This window comes from Haemaphysalis longicornis, unplaced genomic scaffold, assembly GCF_048455015.1.
Source record: "Haemaphysalis longicornis isolate Haplotype H1 unplaced genomic scaffold, Haemaphysalis longicornis Haplotype H1 scaffold_12, whole genome shotgun sequence".
Taxonomy (NCBI): domain Eukaryota; kingdom Metazoa; phylum Arthropoda; class Arachnida; order Ixodida; family Ixodidae; genus Haemaphysalis; species Haemaphysalis longicornis.
In genome coordinates, this window is record NW_027526225.1 from 55,998,075 (window position 1) to 56,024,838 (window position 26,764).

General features: G+C 48.3%; 1 protein-coding gene across 1 annotated transcript in view; it reads right to left on the reverse strand.

Annotated features, from left to right (window-relative positions):
• Window positions 1–948: 948 nt before the first annotated feature.
• The window catches only part of Kermit (PDZ domain-containing protein GIPC-like protein kermit), a 46,152-nt gene continuing 20,336 nt past the window's right edge, over window positions 949–26,764 (reverse strand). The window contains exons 2-6 of the mRNA XM_077693315.1: window positions 20,473–20,703; window positions 19,418–19,556; window positions 16,706–16,824; window positions 13,404–13,485; window positions 949–3,814 (exon numbers count right to left, since the gene is read on the reverse strand). Of these exons, the coding sequence (XP_077549441.1) occupies window positions 3,627–3,814; window positions 13,404–13,485; window positions 16,706–16,824; window positions 19,418–19,556; window positions 20,473–20,703 (759 nt within the window). The 3' untranslated portion in view covers window positions 949–3,626. The remainder of the gene's footprint in view (window positions 3,815–13,403; window positions 13,486–16,705; window positions 16,825–19,417; window positions 19,557–20,472; window positions 20,704–26,764) is intronic.

Genomic DNA, 26,764 nt, shown 5'->3' on the forward strand with positions numbered 1-26,764 from the left:
GCGCATCCCGGCATGACCTCACCGCTTTGTGCAGACGTCACCGGCGCCCGCTTAAAAGGGTGTTGCGCCAGCTCGCCGCTCGTGGGGCCGCGCGCGTGAAGTGACGTCACGAGTTTTTGACGAGCGCTGTCGTGTCACTTCTTTTGGCTTCACGGGGTGATGTCACGCTGATGTCCATTTGCCGAGTGCCGCTCCGCGCGCTGCTCCGTCGGCGCGATAAATGAGATCCAATTGAGCTGTTCTTGGCGTCGCAGGCCGCTCATATTTCAGCCAGGGTATTCTGTTGAGTGAAGGAAGCGAACTGTGCAATAATATTAATGCTGAAGATTGGTGTCAGTGCTCCTTTAAAATTGCGCAGAAATTTCAGGAAATCTTCACAAACGCGCGTCTTTACTGCAAGTTTCTTCAGAGCCAGATTTGGCTAAGAGTACTCCTGGTAGGCTGCTTTTTGCTGTTCTAGTTGGTGTTGGGCTGCACTAGAGGACTGCGTTACATTTAACTATCACTGTTTTCTTTTTGGGTTTTTTTTTTTCACGTTTTTTTTGCCTTCGGTGTGAAGACTGTTTATGAGAGACATTTTACATTTCATTTGTTTTGAAGACGAACATTCTCAATTTACACTATTATAAAAAAATATACCAGATCTGTTAAACTAGCTGATTCACTTCTGTGCAAGCAGGCATATAGTTTAGAAATTTACACTGCTGTTGCACAACATTCTGTGGCTGGTGCTGAAGTGAACATCTTTCATCTTAAAAATTAGTTTAGTTCCCACATCAAGGTCGACCCATGCCCACTGAGCTTGGCGATTGGGTTCACGCCGTTCAAGTTGGTGAGCGCAACAGTGAGTGTAGACACTAGAAGAAGTAAAAGCAGAAGGAGGAGGAAGAAGAACAGTCTTGTGAGGAAAGACGGGGCTGCCGCGATGGAGTGCTCAAACACAGAAGGTTGAAAAATAAGAGTTTATTTCACAGGCAAGGTCACAGTACGACCGCCAACTGCATCTCCTCTCTTGTCTAGCGCTTTGAGAAGAACCGTGTCTGACTAGTGAATGTCTGCAAAAAAAAAATTAAAAATAAGCGCTGTGCATGCACATACACAACACACACACACACACACAAGGAAAAAAACGTGCAAGCATTAGTTGGGCATCGGGTCACCAACGAATGGCTTCAAGTTGCCCAATGGCATTCTTACAGCTCACCAACAGAAATCAAACAGACAGCCTTGACATGCGCTGTCACACCAAGCCTGTGACCGCGCGTGACAGGAAACACTCTTTGAAGGAAAAGGCTCGTGCCAACCTAAACGAAGCACTGAACAGTGCCAGGAGCTTTTGTTTTCCTTAGAAGGGCCCCTAAAAAAGTAGGTGTGAAGGGCTCTATCTTGGAAAACAGGTTAATTTTGATGTTACCGGTGGCTTCAAGTTCTACTTACGCACACTTATCTCCTTGTTTTATTTGCTTTACATAAAAGCCAATTTCTTGGCTGCAGGCACAACCCTCTTGCAACTCTTTTTTTTACCTTAATGGGCCATTGCTAATTTCATTTGCGCATTTGTGCCTATTCTGCACAATTTCTCACAAAACACACACACAAAAAAAGCATTAGCTTAGTATTCTGTCACGAAACTTGCTGAATGATTCCGTCATTGTTGTGGTTCTTTGATAGCCATTAATCTGACTCCCGCACTGCCCCTAATTTGCTCCTGGCACAATTGTCAGATCATAAGTAGGGCAGTTCTCCCCTCTTCTACTTCTATCTAAACGTGCGTGTTATCAAAATAGACCTACAGGTTCACAGGTCCACAATGTATGCTCAATGGCTGCTACGCACAGTTGCCGAAACACCTCAAAGCTGTGGAGGCACTTAATGGCTCACAACTGAAAGCATGCAATGCGAAAGACGTAATCGGACGCATCAGTATCAGTCTTTGTTAAAGTGATATGCATTATTTCCATGCGTACTCTGCTGAGATAGTAGCTCAAAACGATCACGTGCCATGCAAAAATACACTATGGTGCATAGACTCCCGGACGGATTTGTATGGAGTTACCTTGTAGGCAAAGACAGACCACTGAGGCCCAGCACGTTCACACACTCACGTCACAATGCTAAATAATCGACAGCTAAAGTTTGGCAATGCAATTTCACACATCGTAGAACACTCCAGAGCATTCACGTGTGTCTGCACCTGCCGGCTACACACACAAGCTACACTCGCAAACAACTTTCGGGCCTTCTAAACAGGAGGGTGTTGTGTACAAGACAGTTTGCATAAAAAGCAAAAAAAAAAAAAAAAAAAAACCGTACACATTGCACACAAAAAAGAAAACACACAAAGGCACCAGAACCCAACACAATTTGCTGCCTCCCTCAATACTCCCCCAGCCAGACACCGGCGCTAAATATGCACACTCGCGAGCTGCACACTGGGAGAGTTGAACCTACTTGTAAAAGAGTCGCGCACCAACAGGCACAAAAGCGAGAGAGAATTTGCCATCCGTGCTGTGTTGTTGTGGAATGTGGGGATGTGGAATGTAACGGAGCAGAAAAAAGGATAATAATAATATTAATACAATCAGAAGTATAAGCATCACATAGCATCCATTAGTTCTTTGAGAACCAAGCATCTTGCTGAGTTTTTGTTAATAAAGCACAGCCCAGCGTATTACTTCCCCATTCTTGCACAAGTCCAAACGCAGTGGAGTACTAAGTAGATGCCTAAAGCAGACGTCTCCGTGCGGTTCAAGAAGACGCTCGTAAGAATGATAGCAGTCTGAAGCTACCGATGTGTCGAGATTGCACGGTCAAGCGTTTGTACACTGTGCACTTCCCAAAACAGATATAGAAGCACTTGCGAGCTTAAGAATGTTCAAGCGCTGGAAAAAATATGCGCCTATTCGATGCTTGACACAAAACTTGGGGAAAAAAGAAAAAAAAAAGTCGCGCATGAACAGATACACAACACCAGTTGCAGGAGGACAGTGATAGACTTGCTGGCATCTATATTCCTTGCAAGATATTCAATAAGAGAGGTTGTACTTGGAATGTGAGAGCAAAAGGAACTTCAAGGCTACGAAAAAAAAAAAAAAGGCGTGGCATTTGTAAGTTTGTTACGGTCTTTCGGGAGAGCTATCAAAACAACACAACGAGCAAATAGCTGAACATACAGACACTCCTCACTCAGTATGACCTCTAAACAATGCTATTAGTGACTTCCCCTAAACATTTATCCAAAATACCTCCTGCGCAGAGTGTCGCATGTTCCATCACGGAGGTGCATAGAAGGACACTTTGCTAAACTCTTCACAAGACACACAAGCACACAGTCTACAATGACTTCCTAGGGCACAGCGGCACACAGTGCAACCGGCAACTTTAGCCAACTTCCTCCCTTGCATAACCAGTGCTTATAGTTCAATCCTAAACTATAAGCACTGCTTGCTTCCAGCAAAGGATGTCTTGCAGGTTGCATGTCTTCGAAAAGAGGAGCCTCATAGGCAAGCGCATGCCATGTGGTCCCTTGCCAAAAATCGGCCAGCAATCAGCTACACGTTGCATGTCTAAAACGTCCTCTGACGAAAAGGTGCCACGATACATTCACGGACTGTAGGGGCAGTCGCTCAGAGGTCGGTGCGGGCCAAGTGGTCCTTTGTTGGAAGCCGGCCAGACCTTGCGTCTCCGATGGCACCCCAGATGTCGAACAGGAAGTCTTCGGTGAAGCCGAAGGCATCCAGATCCGAATCCGCTACAGCCGTGACGAATTCGTGCGGGTTGGGCCTCTCGCAACCCAGCTCCCAGATCTGGGTGGCTGTTGGGGAGGAGTTCGGCAATACAGTCAATCACTGTAACTGAGCATCAAGATGAGCGCTGAGTCTGTATAATGCAGGCAAGTGTGAAATGACCACCATATGATGTCGTGTGGTGGAGAACGCAGCCTTAATGAGCACGTGTCATCATTATATTTTACCATGTGTGCATCATGTGCGTCTAAATTCAATTAATGAAGTGGGAGGGACAAGTTTCAGACATGGCGAGTCTAGTTTCAGAAGAAGAGAAGTGACAATACATAGATACCTCAACATTAGATGTAACATAAACATTGAGCCCTCTGTGCATTTATCAGCATTTTGTGAATGGCTGAAGATGCAGATCCCTTTGCTTCTCCTCTTTCACACAGCATTTCTCAATGCCATCAACGTGCTGCTAGAGACCTGCAGAGTGGGGCCCGAATCTCGTTACACGAACACGACAGCGGAGACCAGCAATACAAGCCATGAAAACTACATGAGGTTTCACACCTGTACAATGCTCATCTCTGCATATATTTTTTTTTTTCACCACAGAGGCTGATCATGTTTTATAGAAAAAGAAGCTGGCTGGAACTCTTAAGGTATGCAATGGCACCCTCCTATAATCGCCCACGGTGATTACTCCTATCACCAAAATTAATTCTGTTATCTTCCTAATCATCGTCATCCCACACCGTTTTAATTAATGCGACTGCAGGACAAAGGCCTCCGCCATAAACTTCCAGCCACTGCTTGTGTCGTACGACTCAATCCTTGGCCCCCACATTTTTTCAACTCCTGCCCCTGACACCAGCACCTTGCTGTTTGATAAAAGTTTATTCCTCCTCCTCCTCCTTCCTCCATCGAGTTACCTGTGTTTTTCTACTTCGTGTCCCATCTCTCAGAAGATATACAGTGGAGCCCAGTTATACGTGCCCGGGTTTTGCGACAACTCGGGTTTTACGACGGACTAGTGGAGTCGTGGCGAAGTCAACGTAGAAACAATGCATTAGAAACCTCGGTTATTCGAAGCAATTTTATGCCTGACCCACGCTATCCGACGACACGCGCAGTGCGTGACCGATTGGCGGAAGAAGTGGAAGTGCCGAGGGTCTGATCCGCGGACCTTGAGCCCACTAAATCGGTTCTCTCCGGCACAAATGTCTTCTCAGCCCCATCTTTTATTTCTCTTCCAGCACAATCGCTCTCCTCCTCGCTGGAGCCTCTCCTTGTTGCACAGCAGTCGCAGGGGCAGTGCCGGTGTTCATTTCTCCCACTCAGCAGTTACCCTGACAGGCTTCCACATGTGTTTGTCGTGATCGTGTGCGCCATGATTCGCACTGGCTGTCGGGAATCGTGGCAGTGGACTGCGGTGTAAAATTCATTAGCACCTGCACTGGGTTGTTCTCGCTGCATTCACTTTTTTTTTTTAGTGATTTGAGTTTCCAAGCCCTGCAAAGCATTAGTTTGTAGTTTACATTGAAGTTTCTGGCAACTCCGTAGCTCGAAACTCATTTATAGGCGTACTTGTTGTTGTTCGGATTTCATGATGCCCGCATTTCACAACACTTTTCCATGGTCCCTATATATATCATAGGGATGGGCGAATATTCGGTATTGTCGAATATTCGATCGAATAGCTCTCTATTCGTTATTCGGTTCGATCCGAATGCAGGTATTCGATATTTTCGAATTATTCGATGCTCCCGAATAGTTAGCTAAAAGCCAAGCTTTTCAAGCTTTCCGAGAGTTACCCCAGGCTTGGCTCAGACACACCAACGCGGACATTTCTATTATCAGTGCCGGCACTGCCGAGTTGCTGCCTTGCCTAGAGGTTCGACGAACCTCTCGGCCGCCAGTACACTTTAGGTTAAAAAAAAAAAAGGCGGCACTGAAACGACACCGCTCCGAACATAGCGGCACCAAGCCAGCAGACTTGTACAGGCCGCCATTTTGAATAGGCATGCCGCCATTTTGAATAGGCTCGCTCAGTGCGGCAGTACGCCGCACTAAGCGAGCCTATTCAAAATGGCGGCCAGCCACTTGCGCTTTGCTTGGCTACGGCCGAGGATACTAGTGGCTTCAATACTTCTTTTTTTAGCGGAGCTTCTAGGCGGCGCTTAAACTTGTGAATGAGCAGCCGGCGGAAACTGCTGCACCTAGAGCATGTGGCGCAACAGGCATTTCTTCATGAAAACTTGTGAATACAGCAAAGGAAAGCTGTGTGTAAGATTTTGCAATAAATGTTCAACTGTTAATAGTTTTACACAATGCTCTGCCTACATGAGTTCTAATTATTAGAAAAAATGGTGTACATTAGTCAGGTCACAAGTTGCTCATTTGTCTTTGTGATTTGCAATGTGCACTATTCGAACTATTCGATTCGAAATTATTCGACCAAATCACTATTCGCTTCGAATTCGCTTCGAACCTCAAAATCTATATTCGCCCAGTTCTACTGTATCTTGTTACGCTGGTTGTGGTCAGGCCTCTGCATTACACGTCCTACCGAACCCTTAACTTGGGCTAGGCTTCCTACCTCCCGAGCCTGATCCCTAATCCAAGACGCTCGTTTCTTACCCCTATGTGTTTCATAATCTTAAGCCTATATTTCTTGCTCCTATCCCATAATTCCGTTGCAGAGATTGAGGTTTGTGCACCAAGCTTAAATTTCCAGCCCCTGCCCGAAAATTTAATAAGATTTGAATTCTGTGCCTCTATATCCCCCGTGAAAATGGGAAATGAAATTCTATCGAGAAATAGGGATTTCCAGCTCGATTTCGAGCTGTACCAACAAATACTAGCTAGAAATGACAGCTTCCAGCTGAAACAAATCTAGATCCTGCTGGTAATGATAACTCCCAGCTAGCAACATTTATGTTTTTATAGCTTGATTGAGAAATGCCAGTTAGAACTACCGTATTTTCCGGTGTATAAGTCGCGGTTTTTTTCTCATTTTTTTTTGCGGGTGCGTCTTATAGAACGGTGAGACTTATATATAAAGAAAAACGAAACTGAGGTCGCGAAAGTTCAGAAAAAAAAAAGCGCAGCAATAGGCTGTATAACCTTTTACCTTCAGAAAGGGGCGCACTGGACACTACCAAGTTAGCTGCTTTTTCTCTTTCGTATGGAAAAAGGTGAGTAAAAGCTTTTTATTCGGTAAAGCGGAGGCATTTGCTGTGTCTGTTTCTTTGCTTGTGTGCGCGGGCGTGAATGCATCTGCCATGATGTTGCTGTAGGGTGTACAACGCCTTTCAATGCAGTAAGTGGTTTTGCTGTCCTTAAAAGATAAAACCTCCGTTGCATTTTGTCATTTTTGCTACGCCGAGGGCCACGCAATTTTTGGATGCATGTCTTGCGCAAACGTGTGATGCCCTGCTTTTTTGATAAGGGTGAAGTGTTGCGGATGGGTCTCGATCGAATAAAGAGAAATGCAGGTGCTGTATTTTTACAGATAAGTTCTTCGAAAAAGGTGAAAATGCCTTAGTAATTATTTTTTTTACTTTAAAATGATATATTATGAACAGCGAGTTTCGATTTCTGTTACTTCCGCTTCCGTCACTTCCGCCTGCCATAGCATCTTTATTGCGCTTGTTGTCCTTCGCACATGTAGCCGTGTAGTGTGTCTATGCGTGCGTCGTTCGCCCAGCCACGTTGTCGCGTGCCAAGAAAATTCAGTGAAGTTACGACGCAAAATTCAAACTGCGTGCAGTTGAATTTGCAGTTGAGCATGGAAACCGCGCAGCAGGGAGGCAATTCGAAGTAAGTGAAAAATTGATCTGGGACTGATGCAAAGCATCCCCTGCGCTCCGGACAATGAAGTCGACCAAGAAGGCGAACCGCGGCAAGAAGGCACGCTGGCCGGAACTCGAGCAACGTTTGCGCACGTGGGTACTGCAACAACGAGCCGAAGGAAGGGGGCTGAACACAGTGCAGCTGCGCCTGAAGGCGAAGACTATCGCTACCGAGACCAATGCTGTGGGCTTCAACGGCGGCCCGTCGTGGTGCTTCCGCTTTATGCGGCGAAATCAGCTGGTGATGAGAGCACGGACGATAGTCTGCCAGAAACTGCCTGACGACTTCCAGGCACAGCTCGACAACTTCAGCTCATTCATGAGAGAGGAATTTGAGAAGAAAAGTATCAGCGCGAGCCACATCGTCAACATGGATGAAGTACCGTTGACATTCGACATTCCGCTTGGAAGAAGCGGCGCTGAAAAAGGCGAAAAAACTAACTGTCAGGACAACAGGCCATGAGAAGGCCCACTTCACGGTTGTTCTCGCCTGTTGTGCGGACGGCACAAGGCTGCCTCCCATGCTAATTTTTAAGCGCAAAACGTTGCCGAAGGCAGTGTTTCCTCCTGGTGTGGTGGTTCAGGTGAACACAAACGGATGGTGAAGAAATGATGGGTGTGTGGCTTGACCGCTGTTTTATGTTGTGGGGATCCGCTTGATCCCCTTTCCTCCTCCCGCGAGCGCGATGTTCGAACGAGCGCGCTTTCCCGCGCACGTGACGTCACCTCACGGGCCGACGCGCCGGCGGGCACCGACTGTCCTGCCGCCGCTGTCGCTCCTCCTCGCCCGGGAACCTGCCTCCTCTCCCACGCTCCTTATAAGCACGACGCGCGCGCTTCGCGCTCTCTCTCGCTCCGGCTCTGGCCCCATGGATAGGGGAGATGGGGGAATGGAGGAGATGGGAGTCGGATACCGGGGCGTTCCTTGTCCCAGGCTGGCTCGTCTCCTCCCCGCCGCGCCGGCCGGTCGGGCGCTGTTTGGCCCTGATCGGACGCGCAGGGTAGGCCCCTGGCCACCTTGCGAGCGGCCCACGTGCAACCTCGGCCATGGTCGCCTGTTTGGGCGACGCCGTAGGACGCGCGTCGGTACAGTGTAGTTCTTAACCCGGCCTTGGCGTTATTATGCACTGTACCATTTGGCCAATAAACCCCCTGGTTCGTCCCAGCCCTTTGGAGCCTGTCGTCGTCTGTGTCAGTGAGTCGAACCCGTCGCGGCGTCTCCCTTGTGGACGCTGCGAACCTCTCTGGGGCATTTTGGATGGGTTATTTCCGGGCGTGGGGGAACACCCTGAACCCCACTTAGCCCGCAAGGGACCAACGAGCCCACATTGGCGCTCAACGTCTCTAACGAAGCTAGCCGGGGTCGTTTGCTATCCCGTAGCTAGGCCCATTATGGCCACAACGTGTCGGCCGAACGGATTTTTTCACGCAAAGCCAGGAATGCTCATGATGGACAGCATGCGGGCGCACATCACCGATGCCACCAAGAAAAAGATAAGTGCGAAGAACTGCATTCCAGTTATCATACCCGGCGGTATGACAAAAATACTTCAGCCTCTCGACATTCCTATAAACCGCAGTTTTAAGGCGGTCCTGCGGCGTTTGTGGGAGGCCTGGATGACCGAGGGCGAGCAAAGCTTCACAAAAACGGGGCGCATGAGGTGCGCGGACTATGGAGAAGTGGCTGAATGGGTTAGCGAAGCGTAGAACTCGATTTCTTCAAGAACGATCATCGCAGGGTTTCGCAAGGCTGGGTTGATCCCGCACGCGGCTGGTACTGGTGGAGAGCTGGATACCACCAGCGAGTCGGAAGACGACAGTGATGCGCCAGCGGAACTTCAACCTGAAGTAGCTGCACTGTTTGTCAGCGACTCTGAGGAAGACGGTTTTGATGGGTTAGAGTAAACGGCGTCAGGTACGCTTCCATTACCTTTGAGTGAATACAGTGAATGCTGAGTGAATAAAGTAGTTCTAAAGAATGTTGTCAACATGGTTGGAGGCACTTGCAAGCCAGTCTTGGTCTAACTTTGCCCAGTGCTAGCATGGGATGCAGGCATGGCGGCGGCAGCGTTTTTTTCGCGTTTTCTCGCAGCCGGATACTCAATCAGCTTAATAAATTAACGAGTGCGCCTAGTATACCGGTGCGTCTTATACACCGGTGCGACTTATATATGTTTTTTTTTCGGTAAATCTGCCGTTTTGGGGGGGGGGTGCGACTTATACAAAGGTGCGACCTATAGACCGGAAAATACGGTAACTGGAAATGATAGATTGAGTCTGAAGTGGTAATTCCAGCTAGAAACGATGGCTCTAGTGACAAATGACTCCAGTTGGAATTCATAGTTTTCAGTTAGACAGGTTTATTTACTAACAGTGGACTTCATACCACAGCCCGAGCTTGAAAGGAGGCTTCAGCGACTACGCTTCAAATTTGGTTTCTCCCCAAAGTGTACGGCCTTTATAAAGGTCATGCCTCAAACAATGTTTCCATTTGAATGGATCCGATTCCTGTAGTCCAGTATTTGGCATCTAGCGTATGCTGGCAAAAATCTCGGATAGAAGTAGTAATGTTGCTGTGGCACTGTTGCAATAACTTTATCAAAAATTCACCAGTTGCATTGAGTTGCAACTGCCGGCACGTGGTTCAAAGGCAAAGCCGTACATCCGAGCCTGCACTCATAGCGGTTGGCTTTCTCATTGTAGGCGCAAGCTTATATGCAGACATCTCGCGAGCGGCTATCCCCAAATTATTTTTTGCCTTTGTGCTATATCCGCTGACCACAAGTGGCCATAACGTTTTTTTATGTGGTCGTTATGGTTAGTGTCATATTTAAATTATCTGTCAATTATCAATTGACAGCTGCAGCTGTCAAGCATAAAAAAAGAAATTGACAATATTTAACATGCTCTTATGCATGTCTGTTTCAGAAATTTGTTTCAGAGATGCAGGTTTCAGAAATTTCTTATAATTTCTGCAATAATTTTAATGTGTGTACATGTGACAAGGTGATTGGTGACTGAATAAGGGCAGCAGTGTCATACGCAAGCAACTTTACAAAACAGCATCAAGACGGAAGTCAGAAGTAACATGGTCTTTCGATCACTGCTGTGCAAGTGGGCAGAGATTATTTTCTGTGCATTTGCAATGCCGCACATTACGTCTGCGCCGTACTCACTTGCGGGGGCAGAAACTTGGAGGCTCACTAAGAGGGTTCAACTTACATTGAGGACGACTCAGCGAGCAATGGAACGGAAGATGATAGGCGTAACACTAAGGGACAAGAAGAGAGCGGAGTGGGTCAGGGAACAAACGCGTGTTAAGGACATATTAGTAGAAATTAAGAAGAAGAAATGGACGTGGGCAGGGCATGTAATGCGAAGGCGAGATAACCGTTGGTCAGTAGGAGTAACAGCGTGGATCCCTAGAGAAGGCAAGCGTGGCAGGGGGCGGCAGAGAGTTAGATGGGCAGATGAGATCAAGAAGTTTGTGGGGATAAATTGGACGCAGTTAGCACAGGACCAGGATAATTGGGGATACATGGGAGAGGCCTTTGCCCTGCAGTGGGCATAGATAGGCTGGTGATGACTTTATGTTGATTACTAGTGCGTCATTTGTGGCAGACTTTCAGTGGAGACTTTCTGGTGGCACATCTTCAAGGGCTTCATGCAAGGCAAACCTGTGCTATACACTGCTCCATTGTCATACTTTATGGCAGCTATGTTTCTTTTCATTATAGAGCTGTGAAGATATACCATTCTGGTTGGAGAAAACAAGCTCACGGTGCTGTGCCTTTATCAGTGCAAGTCACGCGTAAATACAGTTGATTACTACATGTTGACACATGCATGAGCTGGTGACTGTGTTTTTTGTTAGATTTGTATGTAATGCCTTAGTGTAAAATGCATTATTAGTGTTCCAGGTCTCACAGCTTTCAACTCAAGGAATACATAAAATTCAACAGCCCCGGGACCTTTTTGTGGCATGCAATACAACCAATCAACAGCATTTATGCCTCTGTCATACCTCCCAACCTTGGGACTTCGAAAATTGGGAGGTTCGTAGCGGAAAGGGAGGGGGGGGGGTTTAATGCAACACATGCGATGTCCAGCCTAGTCTAGAAGTGGCCCAAAGTGATCACTCACGCTGAGCAGCAAATTGTGCTCGATAAGAAATCCAGTGAAAAGGCACTCCGCACGCACAACACTGTCTTCATTGATGTTGCCAAATAAGTTGCTCACAGTCCTCTGCTTCTCAGCAGCACGAAGGAAGCTTTGGTGCTTAGTAGTCGCCAAATGCAGTTTTAAGTCTCTTTTACCGCCATGGGCCACGCTCACGTCACATGCGCAAGTCGTGCAAAATCCGAACTGTTTGCCTTTACTGGACGGCATGAAACACGGGAATTCTGTAGTATAACACTTCAAGAAACATTGTAAATACTTCTTCTTGGGTTTCGACGATGCCATGATGAAAAGAGAGCTGTGAAAAGCAGAATGCCACTACGTTCAGTCCTCAACGCATTGTCCTGACCACATGCGAACAAAATTAGGCTTGTACACTCTGTGCACACAAACGGCTTGGATCCCTATCTGAGTTTGGCTAGCTACACAGCTCGCGATGGCAATCGCAATGTGGCTGCACTGCATAGGTTGGGGCCGTTTATCTGGAGATTTATGACTGCGACCGTACAACCGGGAGAATAGGTAAGAAATCTGGAGTCTCCCGGGTAAATCGGGAGAGTTGGCAGGTATGCCCTGTGGTTTCAGAACGTTAGCGTGGCCAGATTGCTTGGGAACTTGCTGCCAAATGCTACTGCTAGGCCTAGTGCAGCCTAGATGTAAGGCCTAGTGCATCCTGGAAATTACAGAATTCCAGTTAGAAATCATGGTGATTCTAGCTAGAAATGACAAGTTTCCAGCCAGGAGAAGTGTGGTCATTGTCTAGAAAGATGATATTGAGCTGGAAATAAAGTTTAAAATGAAAGAATTCCAGCTGGTATTGATGCTTATTTTAGAAAGAAACACACTATTTCTAGTTAAAAATGCAGCTGGAAAGTTCAGCAATCCAACTTGAATTAGGAAAGTTTTCCAGCTGGAAAAGGAGCTGTGGCTCTAGCTAGAAAACACCAGCTGGGGCACGTTGCTATTTGTATTCAAAGAGTGGCCACACAATGTCTCTGAATTGCCGCATAATTACCATCCTTCACCTGCAATACCATTCAGAGCACAGCCTCCGCACCTAGATAACTTGCAGGCATTTCTTATCACCAGTGAGCGCAAGTTTCCCAGTGAGATAACATTTTAAAGCGAAGCTTTCTATGCCTCGCTGATGGCGACGTTGACCCAAGAAGCACTGCAGGAAAGCCAACTTCCTTTGACAAGGGTGATGATTGTGGGTGAAGCGAGAGATGATTGAAACACGAAGCTTTCTCGGGTTGAGAGCCAATGTCTTCAAAGTCCAAATCGTTACGCCCAAGACGCACTGCAGGGAAAGCCAACTTACCACCATGGGTCTTTACAAAGGAACATCAAGCGCCTCAAGAAAGAAACGCTTGCCTTGGTCGGAATAGAATCTTGGTCCCTCGCATTATGAAGCAGGCATTATCTGACTGCGCCATCCCGACACATGGTCGAGGCAGCTTGGATTTTTGAGTTTGACTCAGGTTGCCTGAGAGAAAGCTTCACATTTTAACCACCTTTCTCTTAAATAAGAAAGGGGCTTTGTTTTTTTCACACAGGCCAGCTAGAGCTCAATTGAAAAAAGTGTCGAGACTGCAAACTGCGAAAGGGTGTGGCCCGAAAAAGCAAGAAGCATTACCTAGTTCAGAATCGTTGATACCCATGTAGGACTCAAGCAGGGCGTTGATCTTATCCACGGCTGCTTGGATGACGTTGTCAGGCTGCACAGAAAGGGAAATGTTGAACATAAATACCAAGTGCACCTATTTGGTTCAGTCATTATTGGCAGGCAATGCTCTCCAGTGCAAGGAAAAAAGAAAACATTCTACGACTGGTCCTTACTTTGTTGCCCACATTTTATTGCCATGACCCCCTTTTTTTTGGAGACATAATGGTGTGTTTGGAAGTACCATCCATCATTGCTAATTTCTGTTCAGTCTCTAATTTGCATTCCTTTCCGGTGCGGACCTTTTACCCACTTGTGAAAATAATGCGAGAAAAAACGTGAAATCTAACCCTGAACACCGACGTCTGGTGTACCCTGACAGCAAACCGCTGCAGCCGTGTTGTCGTGTATGGACCGCGAAGGGTTAAAGATTTACTACACATATTTCAGGATTCTCTTAACCCTTTCGGGGTCAATGGCGTACATGTACCGTATTTTCTCGCATATAACCCGCCCTCGCATATAACCCGCACCCCTAACTTTGAACTCCCCGAAAAAAGAAAAAAAATCCTCGCGTATAACCCGCATGCTTACCTGAAAAAAAACTGGTTTAGGAAGTCACAATTGCACAGGCACAATCTCGTTTACGGGAGAACTTTATTTCGAAACGATCGCCGCAACGTTGTCAGCGCCGATACTGGGCATCCTCGATTTACCAGTCCTGGACGGTCCGCGCGCGGGCAGTCCGAGGACTGCGTTCGGACCCGAAGTCCCATAGGAATACATGGAAAAATCGAGCGCCGGATCGCGTCTCGGGCAGTCCGCGGACGATCCGGGACTGATAATCGAGGAGGCCCACTGGTTCAGTCAGCCATTGCCAGACTCGCCACTGTCGCTGCTGCCATCCGAGGCTTCGTCGTCGCTCTCAAAGACGCAATCGTCTTCGGTGCCATCTAAGCAATTGCTGATGGCGCACTTAAAGCCCTTGCGCACCATGTCGGCCGGAATCGCCCCCCATGCATCCACGATCCACTGGCACAGCAGCGCAATGTCTGGCCTCCGCACGCGTCCCATCGGTGTGAGGGCGTAAAGGCCGCCGGGCAAGGTCCTCGCTTCTCCTTGTGTGCACTTTTGAGAGAGGCCTTTTTTTCCGCCAGTCGCTAGTGCAGGGCTCGTCGACATCGTGCTTTCTCGCAGCAGCTCTGTTGCCGATTTCCTCCACAGCAGCGATGATCTCCAGTTTCTCTTTCGCGGTGAAAGATTGCCGCCGAGACCCACTCACGGTGTCTCACCAGACAAGGCTTACCAACGGTCCAAACTGGCCACACCTGACTTGGGGGCCCAACAACTTCTCAACAAAGCGCACGCAAATCACAGCAACAGAACCAAAAAAAGCAAGCGAAAAGTCCGAATAAACACGCTATGGAGGGGATCTGTCTATGGCCTGTGTTGGCTTCTTATTGGCTTCGCACGAGACGATGACGATGGGGATGCCGATTGCATGGCAGGCCGTGCATTGCCGTGAAGCCGACCTCTGCTTCCAGAATATTCGCAGATAACCCGCACCCCCACTTTTCGAACGAATTTTTTAAATTTTTGGTGCGGGTTATATGCGAGAAAATACGGTACATCCCCTGCAAACACCTTCAAAATGGTCAACGACGTACATGTACGCCATCGCTTGTGTGTTTAAAAAGCATGCCTTTTCAACACGAAGGTGTTTTATTCCGGGATTCACGAAGATTTCACTGATGTCATATCCGTCACAGAAGTGACGCCAGTACAACGGAGCAAGCGGCCTGTTAAGGGTGCACCCCTGCACGCAGGATCTCGAAGCAACCTTTAGTACTAAAGAGTACTTCATACTTCGGGTTGCTCGTTTTCGGGTTTTATATTTTAAAATGAGTGTTTTACGACGATATACACCAAGATTTCACTGACGTCATATCCGTCACGGAAATGACGCCAGTACACCTTTGCCGAAGCGACCGGCCGGCAGGACGTGGCTCGCCAAGCACACCCACAAGACAGCCGCCGACCCGCAAATCATGCTCAGCTGCAGATTTCGCTGCACGTTTCACTTTCGTGTTTTACCGATTCCTATCGCAGAGGAATCAACCACAGTTTTTTCGATCATTTCTCTCGCTTAACATGTGCCGCCCCACTGCGAAAATATGTGAAATTTCTAGCACCGACGGCTTTTCATTTCTTTTGTTATGCTTTACAACAGGTGTGCACTGGCTATCGCTTGCGCATCCGGTCACGCGCGGGTGCACGGCCGCTGGTTTAAGCTTCATCCTCCGGTTGCTTCCTGCTTTTTGCACTTCTCCCCCTTCTTGCGCCCACAAAACTTTTTTAGAGTTTTCCTTGTGTTATGAATAAACCACGTGTATGTAACGACACAAACGATTTTTTTAAGAGTGAAGCTGTTTGCTGTTTAGCAAATCGCAATTTTTCGTGTCTGCAGTTAAAAATACCAAGAAATTTCTGAGCGCACGCACGTGAGCGTGGGCCTCGCAATGGCAGTTAACAAGACCAAGAAAATGCCTAGAGCTCGTGTGTGTGTGTTTTGCGATGACCACCCCTCGTCCCCTGCGCACGTTTGTCAAGCCAAGCATGGCTACTCAGGGAGATTGGCCAAGATTGTGGCGACCGCCCGGCAGTATAGAAATACCAAGAAAATGCAAGCACTCGTGTGACGACCACCCAGCATCATCGGCGCACGTTTGCAAGCCAAGCATTATTAAATGTTTACTCTCTCTCTCTCTCTCTCTCTCTCTCTCTCTCTCTCTCTTCCCCCCCCCCCCCCCAGCGTTCGCTGTAATCATAGCAACAATTGCTTGGAACAACAAAAACAGGTCATAGTGTACGCCTGTCCAAGGTGATGTCCAATCCTTATCACTTTCAAAAAACATGAAGCTCCCACTTGTAGCAACAATGATGGAGTAAAGGTCGTTGCAGCACCAGTGAAGAAGCAAATAGGCTTTCGCGAAATGTTTTTTTAATCATTCTTTTTGTGTACTTTTGAAAAATTTCCTTAATTGTTCGTGCCAGCTATATGTTTTTGTTTGTGATCGGCGCCCGTCATTGCCGCGGGTGGACAAGGAGCCCTCAAGCTCTCGCTGAACAGCTTTTACCTTAGCCACCTCCCATTTTTTGTGGCAAAACAAATAAAGAAAGAAAGAAGAGTAAAGAAGGGAAACAGGAGGAGGAGGAAGCCCGGGGGAGGGGGGGGGGGGGGTAGAGAGGTCAGAACACTGCAGCGTTGCACTCACAGCTGTCTCCACTGTGGCAGGCCCCTTGGAGCGCAACCGTAGCGTCTCCTTTCCCGATCCGAGGCCAGCCTTGTTCTTTGCCTGACCAGCCGTCGCACCGCTCCGGGGCCCTATGTGGGCTGCACAGAATCACGCGAGTAAAACTGTGTAAAAATATTGATATAACACATAAAGGGATACATACAGAATTACACATGCAAACTTATAGTGCACTCATAGCACACGCACAACGATGTTGGGACAGCAGACAGGGCAGACGCACTGACAGTAGTGCTGTAACCCCAAGGAAATGTTGCTGTTATGACCAGCAGTTGTTGGAAATGGTGCTGCAGGAAAAAAGGAAAAAACATCCAATATGATAACCTTCAAAGCAATCACTACTGTAGTAGCTAGGTAACACAGCATGTTAAAGTATTTACCCGTATTTGCTTCGTATGGAGAAAACTTGTGTCCTTCTCACATACATCGTAATCGAATGCATTCATATTTACTGCAAAGTGGAGCAGTGAGCTACGTTTCTGAGGGATTGCAGGATGACCGGTATAAATGTGGACGGCATGTAGACTAGAGCTAATTTTTGTTAAAGGAGCCATGAAGAGAAAATGTAAGTTGGTTTTATTCGAAAGATTTCGTGTTTTATAGTGCCCCCAGCGCTTGTCCGGATACAAACGGTGCTTTATTCACTGAGAAATTAAACAATTTAGGTTAAAATTTTGATTTTCCCGCTCAATCGTGCGTTTTCGTGGTCCCAAGTGACATCACTGGAACCGACCGCTCTGCAGCCTAGAATACCTTCATTCACGCATCCGCCGTACAGGGTAGAGACACGTATACGCTGCCGCCGCCATTTTCGGTTGCTCGCTCGCCGCCGAAGCAAGTCATTATGTCAAAACCGCGCTAAAATTATCGCCGCAACGCGGTTTACTGAAGAAGTTTGAATCATATTGTCTGTTTCACGTTGCTAGGTCTCGTGGGAAACGAAAAGAATAACGCGTTGAGCCCGTTGGCCCAATTGCGGCGGCACGGGACCGTTCAAAGGTTGTCTCCACCCTGTACAGCGGTGTTGGTTTGTTCCCGCGTTTCTTTACGTTCCGTAACCTAGATGGCGCCACCATACCGTGGCAAGCGTTTGGTTTGTTTTTGCCCGCATTTAAACCTGGCTTGTTTTTGTTCTGGGAGAAAATATTCGTTCCCTGAAACAGTGCTCGCTCGACAAATGGGGTCACGTAAGACACCGTTGCTTGCGTCAATCGTCCAGTGTCGTCTGAGACAACCCCAAGCCCCGTAGTGCTGTGCAGCAAAACACCAAGCATGCTGTGCGCAGTACGAACAGCAGAACGCATCACTACTTCTATGTTTACATGTGCTTTCGTAACTTCCACTGTTTGTCCCATCATTCTTATTGCTTTGTAAAGAATGTGCCCTAAATTTAAGCGCAAATCGCTCGTTCGTCTCGTTTGTAAGTTCTACCTAATTTGCGTCTGCTTCTGCCAGCCTCCGCCAATCGCAGAGCTTAGCTCATGTGACGACATAGGTTCTGTTGCGGGAAATGAGCTGGTGGGTCGCATGACCATTCCCGTTTTTCCTAATTATGTAGCTTATTTCAGCGAAGTTTACGTTAAAAGTGGTGTCAGTATGATTCTAACGAGGCAATCTTTTGAATGAACCAAACTTGTGTTTTTTCTTCATGGCTCCTTTAATGTTGGCCCTAAAATCGTATTTCTTCTTCTTTTAATTTGACTTGCACTCACGACAATTAGGTTTTAGTGCCATTAACACTTGCATGACAACCTTGTAGAAAGCTGTACCTTTTTTCAGCGAGTGACTTTGAAAAGCTTATACATTGTATATCAAATATGTCGTTATAATCAGCATCAGTTTAAGTGGATTTGATGGTACAGCTATTGTCATCGCATTGTCAGTCTCGTGGTCTTCCTGAACTACAAGTTGAATTTTCAACCCTGATAAAGGTAAACTGGCATGTTGGAGAGGGTAGCTGTAAGTTAGTGAGAAAATAGCTTCATGCATGACACAAATTACTATAATTTTTTTAAACTGCTTCATTTTCAAGAAATTGGTTGGTGTATCTTTAAAGCTGAAATAAAACTACCATCAAAAAAGGATGTTTTAGTGAGCTTTTCTGGCATTTTCTTTTCAAGTGCGCACAATTCTGAAATTGCAGACAATCAGGAGTCCCCAAATTGTTAACAAGGTTTATTACATCGATAATTTTAATTTACAGACCAACACAGTAAATAAAACTTGCACTCATTACATGGAATTAAGCAGTCTCCATATATTGACGACTTTAGATGGCAATGAGGAGAGACATTGGTGCGTGTCAGAGATCACCAAGTGACAAGATTAGTATCTTGAAGACCTCCACTATGGTGCACCTCATAGCCCACCACCCAACCTCACACCCCCCAACAAGCATTAACTTCAGAAGAAAAATTATAATGGAGGACATTATAAGGGGGGAACTTCACTCAGTTAAACATGTCTCAAGGCTCAAAATTTTCCCATGTAGATCAACAAGAACAAAAGTCTGATCCACGCCACGGGTATATGCACCAGGAAGGCCCACAATGTGGAATGGAGATCAAACTTGGCGAGACGGTGCATCTAGCGCACTATCTTCCCAAAGCATCGCAAACGGGCACTTGTGTGTCGAAGACTCCGAAGGCCCCCTGCTCCCCCTCCCCCACTCACAGAATCCGGCCTTGAGGGGCTCCACCAGGCGGAGGGTGAAGGTGGCGCCCTTCTTGATCTCCTTGAGGGCCTTGGCCACCTCGTAGTGGCGGCAGTTGACCATGCTCCGCTCATCAATGCGCTCGATGTGGTCCCCCACCTGCAGGCAGGAGGAGCAGCATCACCCACGTGCACCCAAGGTGAGTTAACTGAGAGGGAGAGGGCACGCATTTGCTTTTGGTGTTTTTTTTACTCGTGCTGATAGAAAGCAAGTCTATGTGCAGTTTCTCCCCCTTAGGTGACCGGTCATTGCTAGGTCAAGGGGAGCTGGAGAAGCTGGTCACTCAGCCAAGTAAAGTGTAACAACCTACTCACAATCTTTGAACTAACCGCCCGAATATGAAGACCAGAACTTTATGACAAGTCAGATGAAGTGCAAGGCTAGCTTCACGAGGGTGCACTCTGGGTTTGGGCCTCACACTCCTTCCTCAAAATATGAACCAACGCACATAGCTGAGTGCGGAGGTTCAGGGGGCTGCAACAAGCCAAACCAATCTGACCATGGTGCTATATTTGCATTCATGAATGCTGCCTGGGCTACTACTTCTATTATTGGGCTACTACTTCTACGCACTTTTATGTAGAAAACCCTTCTGTTTATTTTCCCTCTGTCTGTCTGTCCACCGTGCATTCATCCATCTGTGTATGCCTGTGTGTGAAAGAGAGGGGCGGAAGAAGTGAGAGGGAAGCACTGAAGATTCCAGCTAGGTTGCTCGTTATACTGAAGCTGCTGCAGATTCATCAAGACCATACACAGCCGTTCTTGTATTTTCCCCATTTAGAAATATGCACGGCCTCATTTCAACCCACTAACTTCAAGCACAGTAACAACACCCTGTAATTCCAGAGCCGCACGGGTGGGGCCAGCATTGCTTTGCAATAACAGCAAGCCTTCTCCAGAGAGAACAACACAAAACTAGGCTAGTTGACAGGAATTCATCTCAAAAGTCGCGCAAAACCAGCGAAAACACGGCGGGGGCAAAGGTGGCACCGCGGGACGAGCCCCTGTGTCCTACCTGGACGAATCCGATGCGGTCCATGAGGGAGCCCTCCTTGATGCGCTTGATGAAGGCGAGGCCGGCGCCGTTGTCGGTGATGGTGAGCCCCAGGGAGTCCTCGCCCTTGAGCACCTCCACCTCCTTGGGCTGGCCCCGGCGGTGCACAAAGATGAAGTCGTCCAGCCCGATCTGGCCCCCCAGCAGCCGGCTCATGTCCACCTTGTGCGTGTTCAGCGTGCAGAACAGGATCTGCAACAATACAAGGGTGCATTCAAGCACACTGCGGTCCGAGATCCACTGAATCAGAAACCCTTCGGTAATCCCAAAATGAATTCCAAGTGTGAGTGTGTGTACGGGACCAGCAGAAAGCCTGCTGCCCTGCAGAAAGGTTATGTGCTAACAACACTGTACTCGACTGTCCCCATCTGTGAGTGGAGAAGCTTCATCAACCTGGTAGCAGTCATAATGGCAGTCGTGGTCATGCTGTCGTAGCGGAGAAGGATTCTACGTAACAGTGAGGAAGGAAGAAATAAAACCACTGCTATTATTGTCTGTTCTTTCAAGTTTACCCTTCACATTTTGTATGAGGTTACAGGCTTTTGCGGAGGGGAGAAGAAAAGGGTTGAGGTAGAAAGCTGCCCCCCTCCCAATCCCTCCCTCTTCACAGCTTGTACAGTGGTTACAGACCAACCTACCAACCCATGAAAGAGATGGCAGGAAGGCGAAACGTACCGTTCAGCCCATTTTACAACTTTTCGTACAACCATGTCCAGTCCATAAATAAACATGCATGATATTGCGGTCATACCTGTGAATCAAATAGACCCGGTCTAGAGTGAACAAGCTGGCCATCGTGGCAAAACGATCTTTAACCGCAACCATTGTGAAATGCTCAGCATCCAATAATTGTTCTCAACTGAAAAGCAAATTGACTTTCAGAGAAAACAACTTGCAAATGATGCGACGCTTTGACCCCAGAATGGCATTTTGACTATGGTGGCAATATTGCGAATATACGACGCAAACATGCCTGGGCACAATTTACAAAATCAACGTGTACAAGAAGAGTATTGCGCGTTTCCAATAGGACCCATCAATTATGACAATGTTTTACTCCATCTAAAGGCTTCGCCAGATGTCTTCCAGAATCAACAATGCAACAAAAATTCAACAACAAAAAAAAAGGGCCTTGAATTAAGTCACAACAAACCTTTGCCCATCATTCTGCTCGTGCGCGACAAGGTCACGCGGCGCTAGTAAAGATATCTCGAAAACAATCGCTGGCGTACGCCGCCAGCTGCCGCGACCGACCGGACAGCTCCAGAACAGGGTCTTACAAAGCGGGTTAACTTCCCCGCGTAGCGGATCTATAAGTCGTCCAGGGCACATTCTTCACCAGCCCGGCCCGGGCGAGGCGAGGAGACGGCGGCTAGCTGGTCAGTTCGCGGCCCTCGCGCATACATTTATTGCCCCGAGGCGGTGCACATACACGCTTGTCTCTGCTTGCTTCTCACCTCCCACCCTGGAAGTGGGGCAAGTCCCCGCTTGAAGCAGCAACCCGCCGCCGCCGCACGCGAGCCGATAGGTTCAATCTGGATCGCTCGCCGAGACAGGTTTTTTTCCCCTTTTTGCGCGCAGTCTTCGCTCTGCTGCTTTTTTAGACATTTCGCTTGCGGCGCGGTTCGCATTTTTCTCTATTTTTCTGCCTCCGCTTCTGCGGTAGCTGCGCGCAGACAAGAATCGTCCGACTACGCAAGCCGCCGCCATCGCTAGCGAGTGTGCAGACGACCGCGCGCCGGAGCGTTTCTTTTTGAGATGAACCGAAATAAGCCTGCCTGCCCGGTGCGCCGCGCGGCCTTCGCAAAGGCCGTTGATCGCTCAGCTAACTTGCGCAACACCTCTTAACTAGCGCTGGGGAAACGGAAAGAGGAAGTTCCTCAATCGGCGCGCAGCACGCCACATTGCGCGCGCAAAGACGGAGCAACATAATCGGTGTAACGCTTGTCTCAAACAAGGCTCACGCGGAACGGAAGTCGGCTTTTATTCGACGACGAATGTGAAGGCGGCGTTCAAAACGCCTGCGCGACGGTAAACGAAACGTGGGGTCCGTTCGGTTCACCCTGCTCCTCTTGATCCAGTGCCAGTTTCGCCATTCTGTACATACAGCGGAATCAGACCTGCACTTTTAAAGCGAAGCTTTCGTGTCCTCACTGATCCCGCTGTGCGCCAATACGCCCTGCAGGAAAGCCAACTTTCTCTGACGATGATGATGAACGATCGTGGGTGAAGTGAAAGAAGAAAACGCTTCCCGCGGCCAGACTCAAACCTGGGGCGGTATTCTCGAGTTTTGTCCCTTTCAAAAGTGTCCCTTTTGGCGAGCCCTGATTGGCTAAAAGCAAACAACCGGAAGTGACGTAACGCAAGCGCAACAAACCTACTGCCAACACCCACTGCTAAACCGGAAGTACGTCACGATGAAAGGGACGTTTTCAAAACGGACAGTTACGAGAATACCACCCCTGGGCCCCTCTCGCTATGAAGCCGGCGTCCATCTGATTGCTCCATTTCGACATGGTCGAAGCAAACGCCAAACAGCAGGGAAGGATTTGCTCCGTACACCCCAAAGCCAAACGTTAGGACTACGCAGTCCGCACCCGAGAGCTGCTGTGGGCATTCTAGAAAAGTAATGCGCACCTCCAGAGTAGCGCATACTTGCAGTGTGGGATTGACCAACCAAAGAATCCATCACGAGAACGCTTCGCGTTCAGGCATCGTCATTTTTTCCGTCTGTTTCTGCAACTCCCCGGCAGGGGCTGCAGGCAGCAGCCATGAACTGGTCCTGCATCCGTCTGCACCACCGGTGAATCGAACGGCGCAGTTCAGGTGCCGCGAGCTGCACCACTGAAACGAACGGTGCAGTGCTGCACTGCTTGAACTTGTTCACGCAGTGTAGGCATACCTCGGCAAAACTGATTGATTTGATTGCTTGCAGGGTTTAACGCGCCGACGCAACGCAGGCGATGAGGCGCGCCGTAGTGGAGGGCTCCGGATTAATTTCGACGACCTGGGGATCTTTAACGTGCGCCGAAATCTCGTACACACGGGCGTTTTTGCTTTTCGCCTCCATCAGAAAAGCGGCCGCCGCGGCCGGGAATCGAACCCGCGACCTCGTGCTCAGCAGCGCAACGCCTTAGCCACTGAGCCACCGCGGCGGGTACCTCGGCAAAACTGGGCTCACTCACTCACTCACACAGAAAAAAAAATATTTTAAAACGAAAATGTTTTATTCCCGGATACACAAAGATTTCACTGACGTTATATCTATCACGGAAATGACGCCAGTACAACGGAGCAAGCGGCCTGTAAAGGGTGCACCCCTGCACACAGGGTCTTCTTGCGGGGAAGCAATCTTTAGTACTAAAGAGTGCGTTATACTTAGGGTTGTTCGTTTTCGGGTTTTATATTTTTAACACGACAGTGTCTTATGCCGGTATACACCAAGATTTCACTGACGTCATATCCGTCACGGAAATGACGCCGTACACCTTTGCCGAAGCGACCTGCCAGCAGGACGTCGCTCGCCAAGCACACCCACAGGACAGCCGCCGACCCGCACATCATGCTCAGCTGCAGATTTCGCTGCACGTTTCACTTTCGCGTTTTACCGACTCCTATGACTGAGAAATCAACCACAGTTTTTCCTCACGCACTCACTCGCACTCACGCTCACCACTCGCCGTGACCACTCGCACTCACTTGCGCTCGCGCTCACCGTCACCACTCGTCGCTTCCCCTCGCACGCGGATGGGTGCAGCAGACCCTCCACGAGTCACGAAACGGAACACTATCAGTGCATTACGGCGTCACAAATCATATTCTTAAATCAACGCGCAACCATAGTAGGAGGTCAGTGGAGACATACTTCCGAAGCTAAAAGCAATCCCGCCATTAACAACCAGCACAGCGAACGGCTCCCGCGACGAATAGCCAACCAGTACAAGCGCAATAGTGGCGCTCACCGCGGTAAGCCCCGTAAATGGCTCGAGTAGAGCGAGTGCCCTCGCGAGTAAGTTATTTTAGGGACCTTACTCGCGAGTGGTGAGCGGTGCTCACGGCGAATTACACTCGCACCCGCAAGTGGTGACCGGGGCGCACCGCGAGTTGCTCTCGCACTCGCGAGTGGTGAGTAGGGCTCGTCGCGAGTGTTGCTCGCACTCGTGAGCGGGGCTCACTGGGCGTGGGGCTCGCACTCACACTCGCCAGTCCAAAACGATGGCGAGGCTTACTCACCACTCACTCATGAGTGATGAGAGGGGGGGGGGGGGTGAGCCTGCCGACCTATGGTCCAGAGTTCGCTTCCACCACCCGACCCCTCCCTCTGCTGCCCCCAGTCATGGGCACGTTACCACTAAAAAGTAACAGTGTTACAGTTACGGTTACCCAAGCCAAAAAAAGTAACTCAGCTACAGTTACAGATTCCAAACATAACTCGTTACAGTTACTCCGAAAAAGTTACGTCGTTATTTTTTCCGTTACTGTACTAAACTAATAGATCCCAAACCTGGATTGAATGGAAATGGCTTTATTTCAATAAAACCTGCAGTGGGCTGGAGTCTGTTACCAAATGGCAAAGATTATTTAATAGAAACGTGCGAATATATGCTGGTAGTCATAATGGCACATAGTAAAACCCTAGACGAAGGGAACCTAAAAGGGGGCACGTCAAGTCCGAAACCTACAATCGTTGTGTACGCCTCATTTTGTTGCAACTTTTTTGTTGATGTTCCCTTGGTTGCGGAAAATTATTTGCAAAACTCCTGTGACCTTTGAACTAAAACTCCTGTGAAAGTGGCTTTTCGAAGGACTAATTGGAAGTTTTTTAATTTTTTTCGTGGGCCGTCAATAAAATTCCTTGTCTGTCTGCCTGTTGTTTTTGCTCGACTAAGGGCGAAGGGAAACTTTTAAGGAACCACCTCACAGACCGACCTTCGACCTCGATCTTCTGCAGGGAAGATAGTCCTCTGAGCGCCCTCCCAACTGCGAGGGGAGCCGCGTTGTGGAACGGTGAAAGGTGGGAAGAAAGTCGGAAAAAGTGGAATGCGCGAGCTGTACGTATCGGTCTGTGACGAGCGCTGCCGTTGGATATCTGCGTAAAAAGGTAACAGTGGTACAGCTACAAGTTCATCTAACCTAAAAGTAACTAGTTACATCTACAAGTTACTGAAAAAAGCAACTAGTTACCGGTAACGCGTTACTAGTGACGAGTTACTGCCCAAGACTGCCCGCCGTCACGCTGTAGTATGGCGCCAATTTCAAACATCCGCCTTTCCCAAGGTCCTGCACTCCAATCACTCTACACCCCGAGCTGCACTCTAAACAATGCCCTCTGCCACCAACATGCAAACCTACCACACGTGATTTGGACCTGCGAAGAAAAACCCTACAAACTCTTAAAAAGCACCCCATTTAATTCCAAGTTACGGACGCGGAGCAGCGGGAGGCCGCGATGCTCAGCACAGACCCTCTGACCAAGGCCCAGGTGGCCGAAGGCGCCGCAGAGAACTATATGAATACTGCCGTCGCCGGAAAGACACTGAAATCGCACTGAATCACCCTGAAAACGTTTCTTCTGATCTGATCGCGGTTGGGATAAGTACTGACTTGTCCAGGGCATTCACCTTCATTCATCATTTAGGCTGGACAGGTGCTTCCTGCATATCTATTTGACATTACTTTCTTTTTATTTATTTTAACCCTATGCCCAAACCCGCAGAGTGGATGTCCTTAACCATTTTGTCGCAGGACACCGTCCTCCAGACTAGCTAAACACGACAACGTCCGCAAACCTCAAATGGCTCACATATTGTTCCTTACCCGCATCCCCGACTTCTCTCAGTCAAGTTTCCTGATTACCGCTTTCTAAACTTTGCCGAGATCATTGTGTCAAGCCCTTCCTGGCAGAAAGATTTCACCGTCCTTGTGAAGGCTTATCCTGCCTGTTAAGGGTTATCCTGTGAAGGAGTCCTATGCAAGTCTTCCATGTTTCCTGGTCTCTTAAAGGTTCGCAGTACTGAGGCGGTGTCCACAAAGTCAAAGGCTTTTCCGCCGTCTACAAACACCATGCAAAAGAGTTTATTAATATACTCTGCGGATTTTTCTGCTGCCCCACTGATGACAACAGATGTCATTAATTGTTGAGTAGCATTTTCCTAAGTTCAGGCTGTCCCCTGGGTTGTTCATAATCTAGGCTGTCATTTATGCGGTGAACCATGTCTGTAAACAACTTGTTGACAACCATACACAACTATAC